Source organism: Budorcas taxicolor, chromosome 15 (assembly GCF_023091745.1).
Source record: "Budorcas taxicolor isolate Tak-1 chromosome 15, Takin1.1, whole genome shotgun sequence".
In the NCBI taxonomy this organism is placed as follows: domain Eukaryota; kingdom Metazoa; phylum Chordata; class Mammalia; order Artiodactyla; family Bovidae; genus Budorcas; species Budorcas taxicolor.
This window is the reverse complement of record NC_068924.1, coordinates 29,000,933-29,019,531: the sequence shown is the minus strand read 5'-3', so window position 1 is coordinate 29,019,531 and position 18,599 is coordinate 29,000,933. Positions and strand designations below refer to the sequence as shown.

The 18,599-nt window shown below is 45.3% G+C and overlaps 1 protein-coding gene across 1 annotated transcript; it reads right to left on the bottom strand.

Annotated features, from left to right (window-relative positions):
* Positions 1 to 320: 320 nt before the first annotated feature.
* FOXR1 (forkhead box R1) lies at positions 321 to 10,467 on the bottom strand. The gene is made up of 6 exons (XM_052653295.1): positions 10,407 to 10,467; positions 2,843 to 2,917; positions 2,504 to 2,748; positions 2,039 to 2,265; positions 812 to 1,050; positions 321 to 349 (listed from the first exon to the last, which is right to left on the bottom strand). The coding sequence occupies exons 1-6, from the start codon at positions 10,465 to 10,467 to the stop codon at positions 321 to 323; spliced, it is 876 nt and encodes a 291-aa protein (XP_052509255.1).
* Positions 10,468 to 18,599: the final 8,132 nt, after the last annotated feature.

The window sequence follows — 18,599 nt, the reverse complement described above, 5'->3', positions numbered from 1 at the left end:
CCTGTGAGTGGGTGGTGATTTGGGGGGCCTTTTTCAGGGCTGGCTGCTTTATGCTAGCCATCTTCCAAGAAAAAAGGAGAAATCTCGAAAAGGCTGAGTATTTTCTTCCTTTGAGGAAAGAAGAGTATGGGCTCCCTCTGCTGCACACCAGGCAACCGGCCCATTGCCTCTGGAGCACCCAACAGCTCTGAGGGCAACCCATGTCCACCCTCAGAGCTGACCTGCACCTCCCGTGCTACCTCATCCTCAGACCACACACACACACACCAGGCTGCTGCAGATTCTTTAATAAGGCATGGGCTGCTGGCTGGTTCTTGGAACTAAAGGTCAAAGAGTGAGGACATCACATCTGAAAGGAAAGAAGAAAGTCAAAGGGATCTGTCTGCCCCCTGCAGCTGCTCTTCCCTAAACCTGGACCACTCTTTCATGGCAGATGACGTAAGTACTTCTCTCTCAAGCTCAAATGCCACCTGGTCTCCAGGAGAGGAAAAAGCCCCCTTTTGCAGAGAATTTCCCATACCATGCTTCTGACATCATGTGGTCACCACTTCCCCAGGCTGTGGGGCTGTGAGCAGCACCAGCTGTTTCACCTCAGCTCCCGATACCTCACGTGCCATGCTTGTCTATGTGAGGACCCCTCAGGCAGGCACCACCCAGCATCTCAGAACACCTCTGGCTTCTCCCCTTCCTCCAGAAGCTGCCCCCCACCCTCCACCTTGGTGTGACCCTGGCTCCTTTCATGCACACCCAGCCTCGGGTCCGGATCTTCAGGTCCCCTCCCCTGGGCCTCGCGTGTGACAAGGCCTCACACCTGGCTGGCTCATGCACTGTCGGATCCTTTCCAGCCGGGTGGAGGCCAAGGCACGGGCTTCTTCTGCAAAGCGGCGGTGTCCCTCGTCAGTCAACTTCCAGAGGCAGGATCGGGGCCGTGAGCTGGCCCCACCCTGCATGCTGACCGGCACCTTCTCGAAGCTGTCTCGGAAACAGAGATTGTGACGCACGGTATTCTTCCAGCCTTCAGGAGCCGTCCGGAAAAAGGGGAAATGTTGTCTGCGAACATGGAGGAATGGTCAGGAGAGGGGTGGTCTTCCTGGGAGATGCCTCTCCTGGAGAACATTCTCACCCAGGGGCCAGGAGCCCTCAGCCCTCCTCTCAAGGTGGTGAAGCAGAAGCTGGCCCACGAGGCACTGTGCTGACGAGGCCTGTGGCTGTGCAGCTGGTACAAAGCCTCACCCTCTGAACTCAGTCCACTGCCCCTACACTCCCAGGCTCGCTTTCCTTCCTCCCTCCCTCCAAGGGTTCAGGACTGACAACTGAACAGAGCTAAAATCAGGCCAACAGCTTCTGTCAGAGGAATCCTGGTCAAGGAGGACACCTCTTGAGGATTAATATTCTGTGACTGACTCTTCTAACAGAGGGAAAAGGTCCAAAAAACTCCTCATACTCATGGGTACCTGACTGTCAGAAAGCAACGTAAATCCTTTCTCAGCTTGGCTTCCCTGGGTCCCTGGGGGACAGGCCGTGCCAGATTAGTTTAGTCCAAAGGGAAAACGTGAGAAACTGCTGGGGAATCTTGAGGGAAGATGACAGAATTTATGAACCAGGTGAAAATGTTTTGAAGAACTAAGATAGGGACTTCCCTGGTGGTCCAGTGGTTAAGATTTCACCTTTCAATGCAACTGGAGCAGATTTGATCCCTGGTCAGGGAGCTAAGAGCCCACATTCCTCATGGTCAAAAAACAAAACATAAAACAGAAACAATTATTTTAACAAAAATTAAAAAAAAAAAAAAGAACTAAGCTATAAAAAGGTTGGAGTCTCTTAGATGTGAGGGGTGGTCGTGGCTATCCTGTCTATGTGAGGTGAGGACACATATTCGACGACAACCTGGAACCAGGGCCTGGGGACGGAGAGGGATCCTCTGGGATACATGTGGGGGAGCTGAGGCAGCAGCCCAGGGCCCCCAGCCAACTGGAAGGTATCAGAGCAGGGCCCTGCCCCCTCCCTTCGCCCTCCTCACAGGGCCCCCGGCACATACCGAGTGAAACTGTAGATCTGTTGCACGTTGAGGCCACAGGGGGCACTGTTTCTTAATGCCAGTGCAATTAGGTGGAAGTAATTGAGAGGGGGCCGGGACCAAAGCCTCCCCTCCTGGTTGTTGGCTTGCCGAAGCCTCCGACTCTGGAGGGGGGCCGGTTTGTGAGAGGACGGGAGAGCCACAGAGGAGCGGTCATCCTGGTCCTCGGCCTCCTTCTCTTCTGTGAGCTGGAGGAGCACAGAGTAGGAACTGGTCCTGACTCCATGGTCTCGACTCCAGGGGTGCGGTGGCAGGAAGGGGCGGTGGGCCAGGGCCACCATCTGGGCTTCTCCCCACCCCAGAAGACGGGGGGCAAAGCTAATTTCTGAACCCATTAACCCTTTGTCAGTCCTAAGAAAACAGAGCCCTCTGCTGCGTCATCCCTGGGCCCACCCCCTGCCTAGAGCCCACCCCAGAAATCCCTACCTCCCAGTTGCTGGGGGAGGTGGCAAACTGCTTCCAAGGGGAAGACTGGTCTCCAGGGGGTGACAGCGACTCCACCTCTGTGGCCTCCGGACATTTGTCAAAGTCTTCTTTTGGGACTGGCTGAGGGGAGGGAGCTGTGGTTGTCAGATTCTTCCCCTTACTGGGTTCTGGGACCTCCAGCTTTCCAGGGTGGAACATGATGTTGGGGTCTACCCACACCCACAAGTTGGGCTCAAAATCTAGACCTGCAATAGACAGAAAAAGAGACTGTGGCCCATAGCTCAAGGACTTTGGGTATCCCACCCAGGCCACAGGGCCATGTCACTTCCCTTCACTCACCATCTTTATCAGGGTTGGGTTTTTTTCCCAGAAGTAGCATTGGTGGCTCAACTATTCGGAGTTTATATCTGGCAACTGGCAAAAAGAAAGAGAGTCAAAACATCCTAGGATTTCCATTGTGGCCCCAGGGTCCTGGGCCTTGAAGCCTCCCTGGAAGATGGCTATGGGCCCTGCCTGGGAAGTGATGTCTTATTCTATGGGTTTCCCCTTACCTCTCTGACCTTCTCATTATCCTCTGCATTCTTCCCTTCTCACCCCACATTATGTCCTTGAACCATCTCATTAATGCCTGTTACTTCAGTCAGTCACCATCTATAAACTCAAAGCTTCCATATCTTTATTTCTAGCCTAGACTTCTCTGCTAGCCCTTAAGTATAACTGTCTATGGGATAACCCACAAGCACTTTAACCAGGCAGGCTACAGTCAACAAGGTCAAAAGAGAGTCAGATACAACTTCGTGACTAAACAACAACACACATATATATGTATTCTTTTTCAGATTCTTTTCCATTATAGGTTATTACAAGATACTGAATATAGTTCCCTGTGTTGTACAGTAGGTCCTTGTTGGTTATCTTTTTTGTATATAGTAATACGTATCTGTTAATCCCAAACTCCTAATTTATCCCTCCCCTCACTTCCCTTCAGGGCTTCCCTGGTGGCTCAGACGGTAAAGAATCCACCTTCAATGCATGAGACCTGGGTTTGATTCCTGGGTTGGGAAGATCCCCTGGAGAAGGGAAAGGCTCCCCACTCCAGTACTCTTGCCTGGAGAATTCCATGGACAGAGGAGCGTGACAGGCTCTAGTCCATGGGGTCGCAAAGAGTCAGACACAACTGAGAGAGTTTCACTTTCACTTCACTTTCACTTCCCTTTTGGTAACCATAAGCTTGTTTTCTATGTCTGTGGGTGGAAATCATTCTTGTCTCCTCTTTGCTATAGAGCCACACCCAATCAGTCACCAAGTTCTACCATCCCAGTCTAAGCCTGTAACCTAAAAGTTCTGTTTACCTTTTCTTTAACTTATCATATTGCAGTTTTGAGCCAACTCATTGGAAAAGACCCTGATGCTGGGAAAAATTGAGGGCATAAGGAGAAGGGGGCGACAGAAGATGAGATGGTTGGATGGCATCATCCACTCAGTGGATAGGAGTTTGAGCAAACTCCAGGAGATAGAGAAAGACAAAGAAGCCTGGCATGCTGCAGCCCAGGGGTGGTAAAGAGTTGGACACAACTGAGCAACTGAACAATAATTGCAGTTTTGAGTGATCTAAAATGTTAATCCAATTTTGCCACTCTTCACTGTAAACCTTTGGATGGCTTTCCATTGCCATTGGACCAAATCTAAACTCCTTAAGATAGTCTATAAGGCCCTGGCTCCAGGCTCTCAGGCTCCCTCAGTCGTGTCCGACTCTTTGCGACCCCATAGGCGGTAGCCTACCAGGCTCCTCTGTCCATGGGATTTTCCAGGCAATAGTACTGGAGTAGGTTGCCATTTCCTTCTCCAGGGGATCTTCCCAACCCAGGGCTCGAACCCGGGTCTCCCACATTGTAGACAGACGCTTTACTGTCTGAGCCACCAGGAAAGTCTAAGATAGTCTATAAGGCCCTGGCTCCAGGCTCTCCACCCATCTCCAACAGACCTTATCTAGAAGATCCTAGGTCTTCCCATAAGCTGTTCCCTTTCCTGGAAACCCTCTTCCTGCTTGCCTCATTAATTGCTACTCACCCATTAAGTCTGTTTAAACACCTTTCTAAAGCAGCCTTCTCTGACTATCTGTCCTCTCATAGTACACATTTTATTCTAATTGCTTGCTTAGAGTCTGTCTCCAGGTCTGTTTCCCTCACTGCCTGGGACATAGGAGGAGCTCAATTTAAATTAATGAATGGATACATGGCAAGCTCATCAGAGTAAATTAGGTATATATTAGAGTTAGCTGCATGGTATGAATCTAGCTTCAGGTCCAGGTAGGGGGAACTGGTTTTGTCTCCCTCATTGTCCCCATGAGTGTCATATTACAGAAGAATCTAGGTCTTTGGCTGGAAAATGATGGTATACTTATTGGAAAGCTCACTCTAGAAAGGAAAAAGTAGTAAGAGATATAAAAAAGAAAAAGGCAAAACTATAATCATTTACAGGGGAAAAAACAGATTAGCATAGAAAACCATATAAAATTGATATAGTAATAAAAATTATTAGAACTAATAAGAGTCAGCAGGTTTGATAGATATTAAGAGCAACATACTAATCACCACTGTTCCTTTATACCAGCTTTAAGAAACTGGAAAATAGAATTTTTTCCAAAAAGATTCTGTTTACAATAGCAATCAAAGATATAATGTGGACCTTTATGTGAAAAAAAATGTAATTACTATTTGAAGACCTAAAAGACTTCAATAAACCAAGACATATAATACATAGTATAAAGATGCCAATTGGCTTCCCAGGTGGCATAGTGCTAAGAACCCATCTGCCAATGCAGATGAGGGTTCAATCCCTGGGTTGGTAAGACAACCCATTCCAGTATTCTTGCCTGGGAAGTCTCATGGACAGAGGAGTCAGAGCGGGCTACAGTCCATGGGGTCGCAAAAGAGTCAGACACTATTTAGCAACTAAAACAATGATAAAGCTGCCAATTCTCAAATTAACCTATACATTTAATGCAGATATTATAACACATAAATTAGAAGGGTCTGCACAGTAAAACTCACAAGGGGGAAAAAAAAAAGCAATAGATAAGAAACCAGAAAAAAAAAAAATCATCTCCAAAACTCAATTCTCTGACAGACAACTCCTACAAATCAAAAAATAAAAGGCTAAGACAAAACTGTTCATGGGTAAAAGATACTAATCAGTATTCAGAAGGAGGGGATACCTGAAGACGATCAACTTCACTAGTCAGAGGAACACAATAAAAGAATGAGATAATACTTTACATGGAACTGACAAGAATTATAAAGACAGGCAAAAAAAAAAAAAAGCATTGGCAAAGATGCAGTGAAACCAGATTCTTTATTACACTGCAGATCTGAATAGCAACTGGTACAGGTGAAGAATAATCAAACAGCACTATAGATTACTGTCTGCCCCTGGGCGTGTCTATTCTAATTAACAGAGGAATTTATACACTAATCTTCATTGTTGCCATCATCTACCAAACTCTTGTCCACTCATTTAGAAGAATTTAGTTCCTGGCTCACAGTCACTAATGCTACTCCTGCCTTAAATCTTAAACCTTTCTATTTCAATTGAAACATAGATGATTCTCCAAAGACCCTGGCCTGGAAGTTTTCTGAATTCTTCTGCTCCCCAAATTTGCCTTCCATCCTAATATAAACAGTCCTTCTCACTGTAATAACCTGAACCAGTAACCACAACCTCTCCATAACCTCATTGCTGCACCCTGTAAAAGTGTTGCATCACCTCCCCTTTCCAGCCATCTTCTTCTCAACCCCAACCATCTTTTGATACCAGTGATAACACCAATCCACAGATCTATGGCTTTGGAGCACTAGTTTGGAAGAGCTGGATTTAATCAGGGTCGTGATTTGGCGTAGCAAGTGTTCCAGAGCCAAAGGAGTTGACGGTGTATGCAGGAGAGTGATTGTGTTTGAGTGCGGGATTCCAGGTTAAAGAGAGGACTTCCTCTCTAACTCCACTCTTTGAGAGCAAGAAAAACGGTGACAGGATCAACAGACTGGTAATCTCAGTGGATCAAAGGACAAGGTCTCTGTCCCTTCTGTCCTTGCTCGGACACAGGCGGCTCTGTGCCTCCTCAAGCATACACAATGTACCTTTTTTTTTTGGTGGGGGGAGCTCTTGGAGGTTCGTGGGATTTTAGTTTCCTGACCAGTGAGCAAACCCGGCCCTGGCAGTGAAAGTGCCGAGTCCACGCTGGACTGCCAGGGAATTCCTGTCTCCTCTCTTTCCTGATGCTGGGCAAGATTGAGGCAAGAGGAGAAGAGGGAGACAGAGGATGAGATGGTTGGATGGCATCACCAACTCAATGGACATGAGTTTGAGCAAATTTCAGGAGATAGTGAAGGACAGAGAAGCCTCACGTGCTGCAGTCCACGAGATCGCAAAGAGCTGGACATGATTTAGCAGCTGAACAGCAAGAGCAACAACAACTGTTTTCTGTTATTAATTTCTGTCTCTGGACCATATCAGCATTCAAATATGCTGCTAATTCTCTGATCTTATTAAAAAGAAGAACTTGTTGGGACTTCCCTGGTGGTCCAGTGGTTAAGACTTCACGCTCCCAATGCAAGCGGCTGGGTTTGATCCCTGGTCAGGGAACCAGATCCCGAATGCTGCAACTAAAGATCCTGCTGCTACTGCTGCTAAGTCGCTTCAGTCATGTCCGACTCTGTGCGATCCCAGAGACGGCAGCCCACTAGACTCCTCCGTCCCTGGGATTCTCCAGACAAGAACACTGGCATGTCAACAAAGGCCAAAGATCCAGCAAACTGCAACCAAGACCCAGTGAAGTCAAATAAATAAATACAAATATTAACAAACAAAAACTTTTGTTCCTACTGTCTGTGCAGGCCACTACTCTATATTTTTGCTTGCTTTTGAGGCAGAACTCCTTGAAAAAATTGCCTATACTTTCTGTCTTTATTTCCCCTCCCTTCCACTCTTATATCCTTGCCAATCAGACTCCGTCACCACTCCAAAACCACTATGCTTAAGGTTGCACTCCACCAAAACCATATAATCAAGACTCTGCTTTGATAACTGGAAGTCAGCCCATCCCTGATCTCTCCTGTAACCACTCCTTCTTTGAAGCACTTTCTTCACTTGGTTTCCAGGAAAAGACAATCTCAGCTTTGATTCTCAATGGTCATTTCCTCAGTTTTTGTTGGTTCTCTCTTCTCTCCAATCTCTTTAGAATGGAATGCCCCCTAGGGCTCACTCTATTTTCTCCCCTTAACTGCCACAAGTGTAACAAAGACTTTCAAAATTCCTATCTCTATCCACAATTAAAACATATCTACCAGCTTACTCAACATTTCTACTTGAATATCTAAGAAATATCTCAACCTTGGCATGTAAAGAACAGAATTCCTGATTTTCCTCCCCAGATCTTCCACATCTCCGTACAAGACAACTCCATCCTTGAATCTGGTCAGCCAAAAGCTCTGGAGGAGTCATCCTCTATTTTTTTTTTTTTACATAATACATCCAATCCATCAAGAGAATCCAGGTGGTTTCTTCTCACCACATCCTCCACCACCACCTTGGTGGTCCAGTCCACCATCAGCTCTTGTCTGGATTACTACTATAGCCTCCTAAATAGTTTCCTGGTTCCCAGTCTCTCTACACTTCAACCAGCAGCCACAATGATCTTTTCAGACTATAGATCATTCAGGATAAGCTGTGTAATTTGCAAGTGAAAATGAAGTTGCTCAGTCATGTCTCATGACTCTTTGCAACCCCATGGACTGTAGCCTACCAGGCTCCTCCATCCATGGGATTTTCCAGGCAAGAATACTGGAGTAGGGTGCCATTGCCTTCTCCAGGAGATCTTCACGACCCAGGGTTTGAACCCGGGTTTCCTACATTGTAGGTAGATGCTTTACCGTCTGAGCCACCAGGGAAGTCAAACGTGGGGTTCCTTGTTCAAAAATTATTAAAAATCTTGACAGTGATAGCAGGACATTAAAGCCAGTATAAACACCCTATGTAATGGCACAGGTCACTCACTATATTGGCAATCAGGTCACTCCACTGTTCTAAACCTTTCAACGGTACTAAATCTTACTGCTGCTACTGCTAAGTCGCTCCAGTTGTGTCCGACTCCGTGCGACCCTATAGACAGCAGCCCACCAGGCTCCCCTGTCCCTGGGATTCTCCAGGCAAGAACACTGGAGTGGGTTGCCATTTCGTTCCCCAAATCTTACTGAGTCAACCCTAAGGCCCTGAGAGGGGAAGAGGGCTCTTCCTGACCTCTGCTCTATGCTCCACACCCTCTGAACTCTTCTCTTTATTTACTTTGATCCAGCCTCACTAGCCTCTTTACGAGTTCCTCAAACACTCCAGGCATATTTCTTTCTGAGGGCTTTCTACACGAGCTATTTCTTCTGCTTGAGAAACTTTTCCTCTAAGTATGGTCTAGCTCACCATCTCACCTCCTTCAGTTGTGCTCAAATATGTTCCTGGGACTACCCTGGTGGTCCAGTGGTGGTCCATTGGCTAACACTTGGTGCTCCCCACGCAAGCGACCCCAGTTCAATCCCTGGTCAGGGAACTATATCCCACATGCCACGACTAATATATATAATATATATATACACATACATACATACACACACACGTGTGTGTGTGTATACATATTAATATAAACTGCCTGTGTGGCCCCAGTAGAATATCAGCTCCATAAAGAGTTGTCTCTTTTGCTCATGGTGTATTAAGAGTGTCCAGAATAGTGCCTGGGAAAATTGGAGGTGCTCAATTAATATTTCTCTTTTTTTTGGCCATGCCTTGTGGAATGCAGGATCTTAGTAACCAGGGATTGAACCTGGGCCCCCTGAATTGTGGAATCTTAACCACTGGACCACCAGAGAAGTCACTTGATAAGTAAATATTTCTGGAATCAAGACACAGGAATGTTCAGCATTACTCATGATGACAAGGAGTTCCAATGGAGTTTTGTCTCCTTCAGTAAGTAAAATTAAAATACAAAAAGATACTATATGCAGATGATAGAATATCACACAGCTATCAGAAATGATGAATCAGATCTTCATTTAGCAACCCCAAATTACTCTCAAAAACATTGTGAATGGGGGGAAGCAAAGAGTATTATTGTACAAGTAAGGTTACCTATAAAAGCAAAATAATGCTAAACAGTTTTCAAAGATACATTTATCTATAAAGACAGTAAATGGATTGGGAGTGTGGGAAGTGAGGAAAGAGAGTGGGGACTGAAGGAAGAAAATGAGTTACTCCAACTACTTTGCCCAAACAGATGGCAATCATATATCAAGAATGTAGTAAGCAATTACCTCAACTCTCAACACCTGAGAACCAAACTAAAAAAAATTTTTTAAAGACAACGGTCAACTATCCATACAGCAAATACTGAGCGGCTCTAGGTGTCAGACAATGTATTAAGAGGGGATACGGCCACAGACAAAATTGATTTTAAAAATCTTTTTAAAGAGAAAGATGATGGAAGATCAGTAGTGTGCCCAAAGGGCCTGGGCGCCACGGAGCAAAGGCTGAAAAGAGACCTAGAAAGTTTTGCGACGGCGCCCGTGAACGAGGGTGGAAAAGCAGTGTTCAGGCAGGCCCCTGCCTCCGTGGGCTTCCAGCCGAGGATGGGGCCCCCCCTCGCCTCTTGGGAAAAGCAGGGGCGGGGTAGGCGCGCAGCAAAGGGGGCGGGGTAGGCGCGCAGCAAAGGGGACGAGGAGTCAAGAATCGCAACATCGTAACCGGGCTCGTGAGGGCGGGCGGGGCGGTCAGAGAGCCGGCGCCCCCGGCCTGGCGCGCCCGCGAGCGCCCCCTCAGCCGTCGCGGCGCGCCCACGCCCCACGACCCCGTCCAGGACACTCACGGTTCTGTTCGGCTAAGGGCAGGTGCGACGTGGCGAAGGCCAGAAAGGACTCGTTCCCCATGTCCCAGTCCAGCAACCCCGGGACCTGGCCGTGGAGGCTGGCCCAGAAGTCGACGCGCTGCAGTTTCAGGTCCACGGTTAGGGAGAGGCGGGCCAGCCAGCTCAGGGTGGGAGAGTCGGGAGGGACTGAGGCTGAGGCCTGGGAGGCACGTTCTTAAATCCCCTGGCGCTGATTGACTTGAGTGGAGCCCGCTCAGGTGGGCCTCGTTTGACACCCTCGCCCTCTCGGGCCTACACTGAGCGCCCCCCCACCCCCTCGCCTTTTCCACAACCCCTCTAGCTTTCACTTTGGGGTTTGGGGACCTTGGGGATTCAGAAGGGAGGGATCCCAGGCTCTCTTTCCCCTCTACATTTACCCCAAGCTCTTTTTTTATTTGGTAAATCAGTCTACCAATCAAGAATGATCCTATGATGGTATTATTAGTAGCTACTTTCTACAAGTTTGGAGGATTTCATGGTTTATCCAAGATCGCATCTGTAAGTGTAAAGTGGAGATGGAATTGAATGGTGGTTTTTATTATTTTGTCATTTTTTTGGAATGGTTATTCTTAAATTTTGTTTTTCATACTTTCAAATTTACAGAAAAGTCCCAAGACTGCTATAAAAAAAATTCCAGTATACCTAAGTCCTCTAACCAATTATACCAATTATTAGCGTTTTATCACATTTTTGTTTTTCTCTCTGTGTAAGACATACATTATCTTTTTCTGAACTACTCAAGAGTAATTTGCTGACATCATGCCCCTTTACCCATAAATACTTAAGTGTGTATTTCCTGAAAACCAAGCTATTGGTTTACATAACCAGAAAATCAGAAATAACAAAATTAAAAAACTTAACAAGGATTCAATGAAAGTGAAAGTGGCTCAATCGTGTCTGATTCTCTTTTTGTTTGTTTTGTTTTGATAGGTAAGAAGCAGATTTATTCAGATTCAGAGAGAAGCACACAGAGTGTGGGCCATCGCAGAGAGCGAGTGCAGCTGTGTCTGACTCTCTGTGACCCAGGCCAGAATACTGGAGTGGGTAGCATTCTCTTCTCCAGGGGATCTTCCCAACCCAGGGATCGAACCCAGGTCTTCTGCACTGCAGGCAGATTCTTTACCAGCTGAGCTACCAAGGAAGCCCTTATGGGTTCAATACTGTATGTAAAATACAGATCCTATTCAAATTTCACCAGTTGCTCCAATAATGTGCTTTATATGACCTTGCTTTATTATCTAGAATCCAATTCAGGATCATGCAAGGCATTTAATTTTTATGTCTCTTTAGCCTCTAATCTGGAGCAATTTCTCAGACTTAAATCTTTCATAACATTGGCATTTTGAAGAGTACAGGCCATTTATTCTGTAGAATGTCTTTTAGTTTAGGTTCCTGTTTCCTCATAACTAGATTATGTAATTTTGGCAAGAATGTCAGAGAAGAGATGCTGTTTCCTTATTAGTACATCACACCAAGAGACCCGTGATGTCAGTTTGTCTCATTATTAGTGGTATCCATTATGTTTTTCAACTGTGAAGGTACCTTTTTTTTTTTTCCTCTCTTTTGTAATTAGTAAGTAATTTGTGGGGAGATATATTAAAGTGATCTAAAATCTTGTTTCTCATCAAGTTTGTACCCACTAATTCTAGTGTCCATTTATGATTCTTGCCTAAATCAATCATTACTATGATGGGTGTGAAATGATGATTTTATTTTATTTTTTTTTGACTGCACCTCCAATCTTGTGGGACCTTAGTTCCCTGACCATGACAGTGGAAGCACTGAGTCCTCACTGCTGGACTGCCAGGGAGTTCCCTGATTTTTCTAAATCTATCGTTCTATCTCCATTTATTTTAGTTGGCATTCTTTTGTAAGAGCTTCCTGGGTGGAGAAGTGATAAAGAATCCACCTACCAATGCAGGAGGTGCAGGTTCAATCCTTGGATCAGGAAGATCCCCTGGAGGAAATGGCAACCCACTCCAGTATTCTTGCCTAGGAAATCTCATGGACAGAGAGGAACCAGAGCGGGCTACAGTTCATGAGGTTACAAAAGAGTCAGACAGGACTAAGCACAACACAGCACATTCTTTGGTAAAGAAGAACTTTTCTTTATCACATATTTGTTGTCAGTATGGACTCAAATCAATCAAAGGATTGATTCTTATGTTACAGAAAGTGAAAAGTGAAAGTGAAGTCTCTCAGTTGTGTCTGACTCTTTGCAGCCCCGTGGACTGTAGCCTACCAGGCTCCTCCATCCATGGCATTTTCCAGGCAAGAATACTGGAGTGGGTTGCCATTACTGGAGTGGGTTGCCATTTCCTTCTCCAGGGGATCTTCCCAACCCAGGGATCAAACCCGGGTCTCCTGCACTGTAGGCAGACGCTTTACCATCTGAACCACCAGGGAAATCACATGTTACAGAGTGGATTATAATTCAGTACTGTATTTGTTTTATCCTTAAATTATTCATATTTGGCCTGAGGGTGAGGCAGCCCCCTCTGGTTCCTTTGTGCATTCTGGGTTTTCCCATCAGAGCCCATCCACCCTGTACTGTGTTGCCAGTTGCTTGCCTAGTAGACTGGAAACTTTGACAGTAGTACCTGGCATGTAGGAGACCCTCAATAAATGTTGTTTTAACTATGGTGAAAACAACAACTTTCTTTTAAAACATTTACTGGCACCCTACCTTTAATATCAATAATAACAATAACTTTATGATAATTTCCCTAGTTATAAAAATAATACATGTCTGTTACAGGAAACTTGGAAATATAGAAAGCACAAAGAAAAAGACAAGAAAACAAAAATCATTCTTGTTATCCACCAGAGATAATAATTGATTACATTCTGATGTATAGTATTCCAGTCTTTTTCCTGTGTTTCATTTTGTTTTATATAAAAAGTTATTGTAATGCATCTACCCTTTTATAGCCCCTTTTAAATTAATGTATTATTTGAAAATGTTAATATATAAATCATATCTCTGATGAGGTTAACACCCATAATGTATAAAGAAATCCCACAAATCATCAAAAAATCCAAACAACCCAGTTTAAAAATGGGCAAAGGACTTGAATAGACATTTCTCCAGAGAAAAAATACAGATGTCCAATAAGCACATGAAAAGATGTGCTTTCATATCATTAACAGCAGAGAAATGCAAATAAAAACCACAATGAGATACTACTTCATATCCATTGGGATGGCTATTATAAAAATAAACAAAGAAAATACAGGAAATAACAAGTGTTGACTAGGATGTGGAGAAATTGGAATCCTTGTGAATTACTGGTGGGAAAGTAAAATGGTACAGGCTCTCCAAAAAAAGAAAAAAATAAAAGGATTACTGTATGATCTAGCTGTCTCATTTCTTGGTTAATACCCTGAAGAACTGGAATCAGAGGTTTGGATAGATATCTTTATACTCATGTTCAAGACTGCCTATTCACAGTATCTAAAATGTGGAAACAGGGACTTTCATGGTAAGAATCTGCCTTGCAATGTAGTGGACTTGGGTTCGATCCCTGGTTGGGAACCGAAGATCCCAAATCCCTGGGGCAACTAGAGAGAAACCCACATGCCTCAGTGAAGAGCTCATAAAAGATCCTCTGTGCCACAACTAAGACCCGAGGCAGCCAAATAGATAAATTTTAAAGATGTTCAAAATCGTAGATTTTAAGTTTGTATTGTGTGCTTTGTCACTTAGTTGTGTCCGACTCTTTGCCAACCCCATGGACTGACTGTAGCACAACAGGCTCCTTTGTCCATGGGGATTCTCCAGGCAAGAATACTGAAGTAGGTTGCTACTTCCGTCTCCAGGGGATCTTCCTGACCTAGAGATTAAACCTGCATCTCCTGCATTGGCAGGCATATTCTTTACCACTGAGTCACCAGGGAAGCAAAGAATGCATGTGCTGTGCTGTACATAGTCGCTCAGTCATGTCCGACTCCCTGCAACCCCATCGACTAGAGCCTGCCAGGCTCCTCTGTCCATGGGGATTCTCCAGGCAAGAATACTGGAGTGGATTGCCTTGTCCTCCTCCAGGGCATCTTCCCTACCCAGGGATCAAACCCAGGTCTCTCGCATTGCAGGCAAATTCTTTACTATATGAACCACCAGGGAAGCCCTTTATGTTTGTATTATCATGATTTTCAGTTCAGTTCAATCGCTCAGTCACGTCCGATTCTTTGTGACCCCATGACTCGCAGCATGCCAGGCCTCCCTGTCCATCACCAGCTCCCGGAGTTCACCAAAACCCATGTGCATCAAGTCTGTGATGCCATCTCATCTCTGTTGTCCCCTTCTTCCCCCAATCCCTCCCAGCATCAGGGTCTTTTCCAATGAGTCAGCTCTTCGCATGAGGTGGCCAAAGTACTGGAGTTCAGCTTTAGCATCAGTCCTTCCAATGAACACCAAGGACTGATCTCCTTCAGAATGGACTGGTTGGATCTCCTAGCAGTCCAAGGGACTCTCAAGAGTCATCTCCAACACCACAGTTCAAAAGTATCAATTCTTCGGCACTCAGCCTTCTTCACAGTCCAACTCTCACATCCATACATGACCACTGGAAAAACCATAGCCTTGACTAGATGGACCTTTGTTGGCAAAGTAATATCTCTGCTTTTTAATATGCTATCTAGGTTGGTCATAACTTTGCTTCCAAGGAGTAAGCATCTTTTAATTTCATGGCTGCAATCACCATCTGCAGTGATTTTGGAGCCCAAAAGATAAAGTCTGACACTGTTTCCACTGTTTCCCTATCTATTTCCTATGAAGTGATGAGACCAGATGCCATGATCTTAGTTTTCTGAATGTTGAGCTTTAAGCTTTTTCACTCTCCTCTTTCACTTTCATCAAGAGGCTTTTTAGTTCCTCTTCACTTCCTGCCATAAGGGTGGTGTCATCTGCATATCTGAGGTTATTGATATTTCTCCTGGCAATCTTGATTCCAGCTTGTGCTTCTTCCAGCCCAGCGTTTCTTATGATGTACTCTGCATATAAGTTAAATAAGCAGGGTGACAATATACTCCTTTTCCTATTTGGAACCAGTCTGTTGTTCCATGTCCAGTTCTAACTGTTGCTTCCTGACCTGCAGATAGGTTTCTCAAGAGGCAGATCAGGTGGTCTGGTATTCCCATCTCTTTCAGAATTTTCTACAGTTTATTGTGATCCACACAGTCAAAGGCTTTGGCATAGTCAATAAAGCAGAAATAGATGTTTTTCTGGAACTCTCTTGCTTTTTCAATGATCCATCAGATGTTGGCAATTTGATCTCTGGTTCCTCTGCCTTCTCTAAAACCAGCGTGAACATCTGGAAGTTCACAGTTCACATATTGCTTAACCCTGGCTTGGAAAATTTTGAGCATTACTTTACTAGCATGTGAGATGAGTGCAATTGTGCGGTAGTTTGAGCATTCTTTGGCATTGCCTTTCTTTGGGATTGGAATGAAAACTGACCTTTTCCAGTCCTGTGGCCACTGCTGAGTTTTCCAAATTTGCTGGCATATTGAGTGCAGCACTTTCACAGCATCATCTTTCAGGATTTGAAAAAGCTCAATAGGAATTCCATCACCTCCACTAGCTTTGTTCGTAGTGATGCTTTCTAAGACCCACTTGACTTCATATTCCAGGATGTCCGGCTCTAGGTGAGTGTGAGTGATCATACCATCGTGATTATCTGGGTCATGAAGATCTTTTTTGTACAGTTCTTCCATGTATTCTTGCCACCTTTTCTTAACATCTTCTGCTTCTGTTAGGTCCATACCATTTCTGTCCTTTATTGAGCCCATCTTTGCATGAAATGTTCCCTTGGTATCTCTAATTTTCTTGAAGAGATCTCTAGTCTTTCCCATTCTGTTGTTTTCCTCTATTTCTTTGCACTGATCGCTGAGGAAGGCTTTCTTATTTATCCTTGCTATTCTTTGGAACTCTGCATTCAAATGGGAATATCTTTCCTTTTCCCCTTTGCTTTTCACTTCTCTTCTTTTCACAGCTATTTGTAAGGCCTCCTCAGATAGCCATTTTGCTTTTTTGCATTTCTTTTCCATGGGGATGGTCTTGATCCTTATCTCCTGTACAGTGTCAGGAACCTCTGTCCATAGTTCATCAGGTACTCTGTCTGTCAGATTTAGTCCCTTAAATCTATTTCTCACTTCCACTGTATAATCATAAGGGATTTGATTTAGGTCATACCTGATAGCATATTGAAAAGCAGAGACATTACTTTGCCAACAAAGGTCCATCTAGTCAAGGCTATGGCTTTTCTAGTGGTCATGTATGGATGTGAGGGTTGGACTGTGAAGAAGGCAAAGCACCGAAGAATTGATGCTTTGGAACTGTGGTGTTGGAGAAGACTCTTGAGAGTCCCTTGGACTGCAAGGAGATCCAACCAGTCCATTCTAGAGGAGATCAGCCCTGGGTGTTCTTTGGAAGGAATGATGCTAAAGCTGAAACTCCAGTACTTTGACCACCTCTTGCGAAGAGTTGACTCATTGGAAAAGACTCTGATGCTGAGAGGGATTGGGGGCAAGTGGAAAAGGGGACGACAGTGGATGAGATGGCTGGATGGCATCACCGACTCCATGGACGTGAGTTTGAGTGAACTCCGGGAGATGGTGATGGACAGGGAGGCCTGGCGTGCTGTGATTCATGGGGTCGCAGAGAGTCGGACACGACTGAATGACTGAACTGAACTGAACTGAATGGTCTAGAGGTTTTCCCTACTTTCTTCAATTTAAGTCTGAATTTGGCAATAAGGAGTTCATGATCTGAGCCACAGTCAGCTCCCGGTCTTATTTTTGCTGACCATATAGAGCTTCTCCATCTTTGGCTGCAAAGAATATTATCAATCTGATTTCGGTGTTGACCATCTGGTGATGTCCATGTGTATGGTGATGACCGTGGTGATGGTGACGACCATGATTTTAAAAATGTTTATATCATCCCCCTAGTGAAGTCGCTCAGTCATGTCCAACTCTTTGGGACCCCGTGGACTGTAGCCCGCCAGGCTCCTCTGTCCATGGGATTCTCCAGGCAAGAATACTGGAGCGGATTGCCATTTCCTCCTCCAGGGGATCTTCCCAACCCAGGGATCAAACCCAGGTCTCCTGCATTGCAGGCAGACGCTTTATCCTCTGAACCACCAGGGAAGCATCCGCCTACCCACATACATTTGACAGAACTCTAGAAGCAGAGCGCAGGCAGGAAGGAAACTGAAAATTAATAAATAAATAATGTATATATCAGTGATTTCCAAACTTTGCTTCATGTTGGAATCCCCTTTAAAAAGTACTAATGCCTGACTCCCACCCCCCAGTCATTCTGATTCTGGTGTAGGATATGGCCTGAGTGTTGGGATTTTTAAGTCTCCTGGATGATTCTAATGTGTGGCACAGTTTGGCTCCCTGTCTGGTACTCTTGTTGTTGTTGCTGAGTCACTAAATCATGTTCAACTCTTTTGGGACCCCATGGATTGTGGCCTGCCGGGCTCCTCTATCCATGGGATTTCCCAGGCAAGAATATTGGAGTGGGTTGTCATTTCCTTCTCCAGGGGATCTTCCCAACCCAGGGTCTCCTGCTTGACAGGCAGATTCTTTACCACCATTGGCCACCTGATACGAAGGGCCAACTCAGAAAACACCCTGAAAGGCTGAAGAAAGATTGAAGTCAAAAGGAGAAGGGGCCAGAGAAGGGGGCAGCAGAGGATGAGATGGTTAGATAGCCTCACAGACTCAATGGACCTGAACTTGAGGAAACTCCAGGAGATAGTGGAAGACAGAGGAGCCTGGCTTGCTGCGCTTCATGGAGTTGCAAAGAGTCAACAAGACTTAGCTACTGAACAACAAGGACAACTGATGCTCTTCCCGCAATACAAGAAGAGTGGGCACCATACCTCCCTTGGCTAGTACAGTTAGGATGGGAAGAAGGGCCTGATGGATTCTCCCAGACCCTCCTTCCTGACTTCAGGCCTCAGGGAAGCTGGACCCACCCAAACTAAGGAGGGTCCCGTGTTCACCTCCTGTCATCTATCATGACACTGCAGTTTTATTTACCTGTTCACACTTTGGGGAATCTCTCTTTCCCTAAATTCTCTGTAAGTTCCATGAGGGAGGAAGAGTGTCTTTTCGCAGTTTATTTCTAGCACCTGGGACACA

What these genes read in the sequence shown, in the direction of transcription:
- FOXR1 (XM_052653295.1), bottom strand. Translation starts at nt 10,467, where the DNA reads ATGGGGAACGAGTCCTTTCTGGCCTTCGCCACGTCGCACCTGCCCTTA. An exon ending in GCCCTTAGCCGAACAGAACC is followed by an intron (nt 2,918 to 10,406) that starts GTGAGTGTCCTG and finishes TCTTTTTGCCAG; the next exon opens with TTGCCAGATATAAACTCCGA. An exon ending in ACAGTGCATGAGCCAGCCAG is followed by an intron (nt 350 to 811) that starts GTGTGAGGCCTT and finishes CTTTCCTTTCAG; the next exon opens with ATGTGATGTCCTCACTCTTT.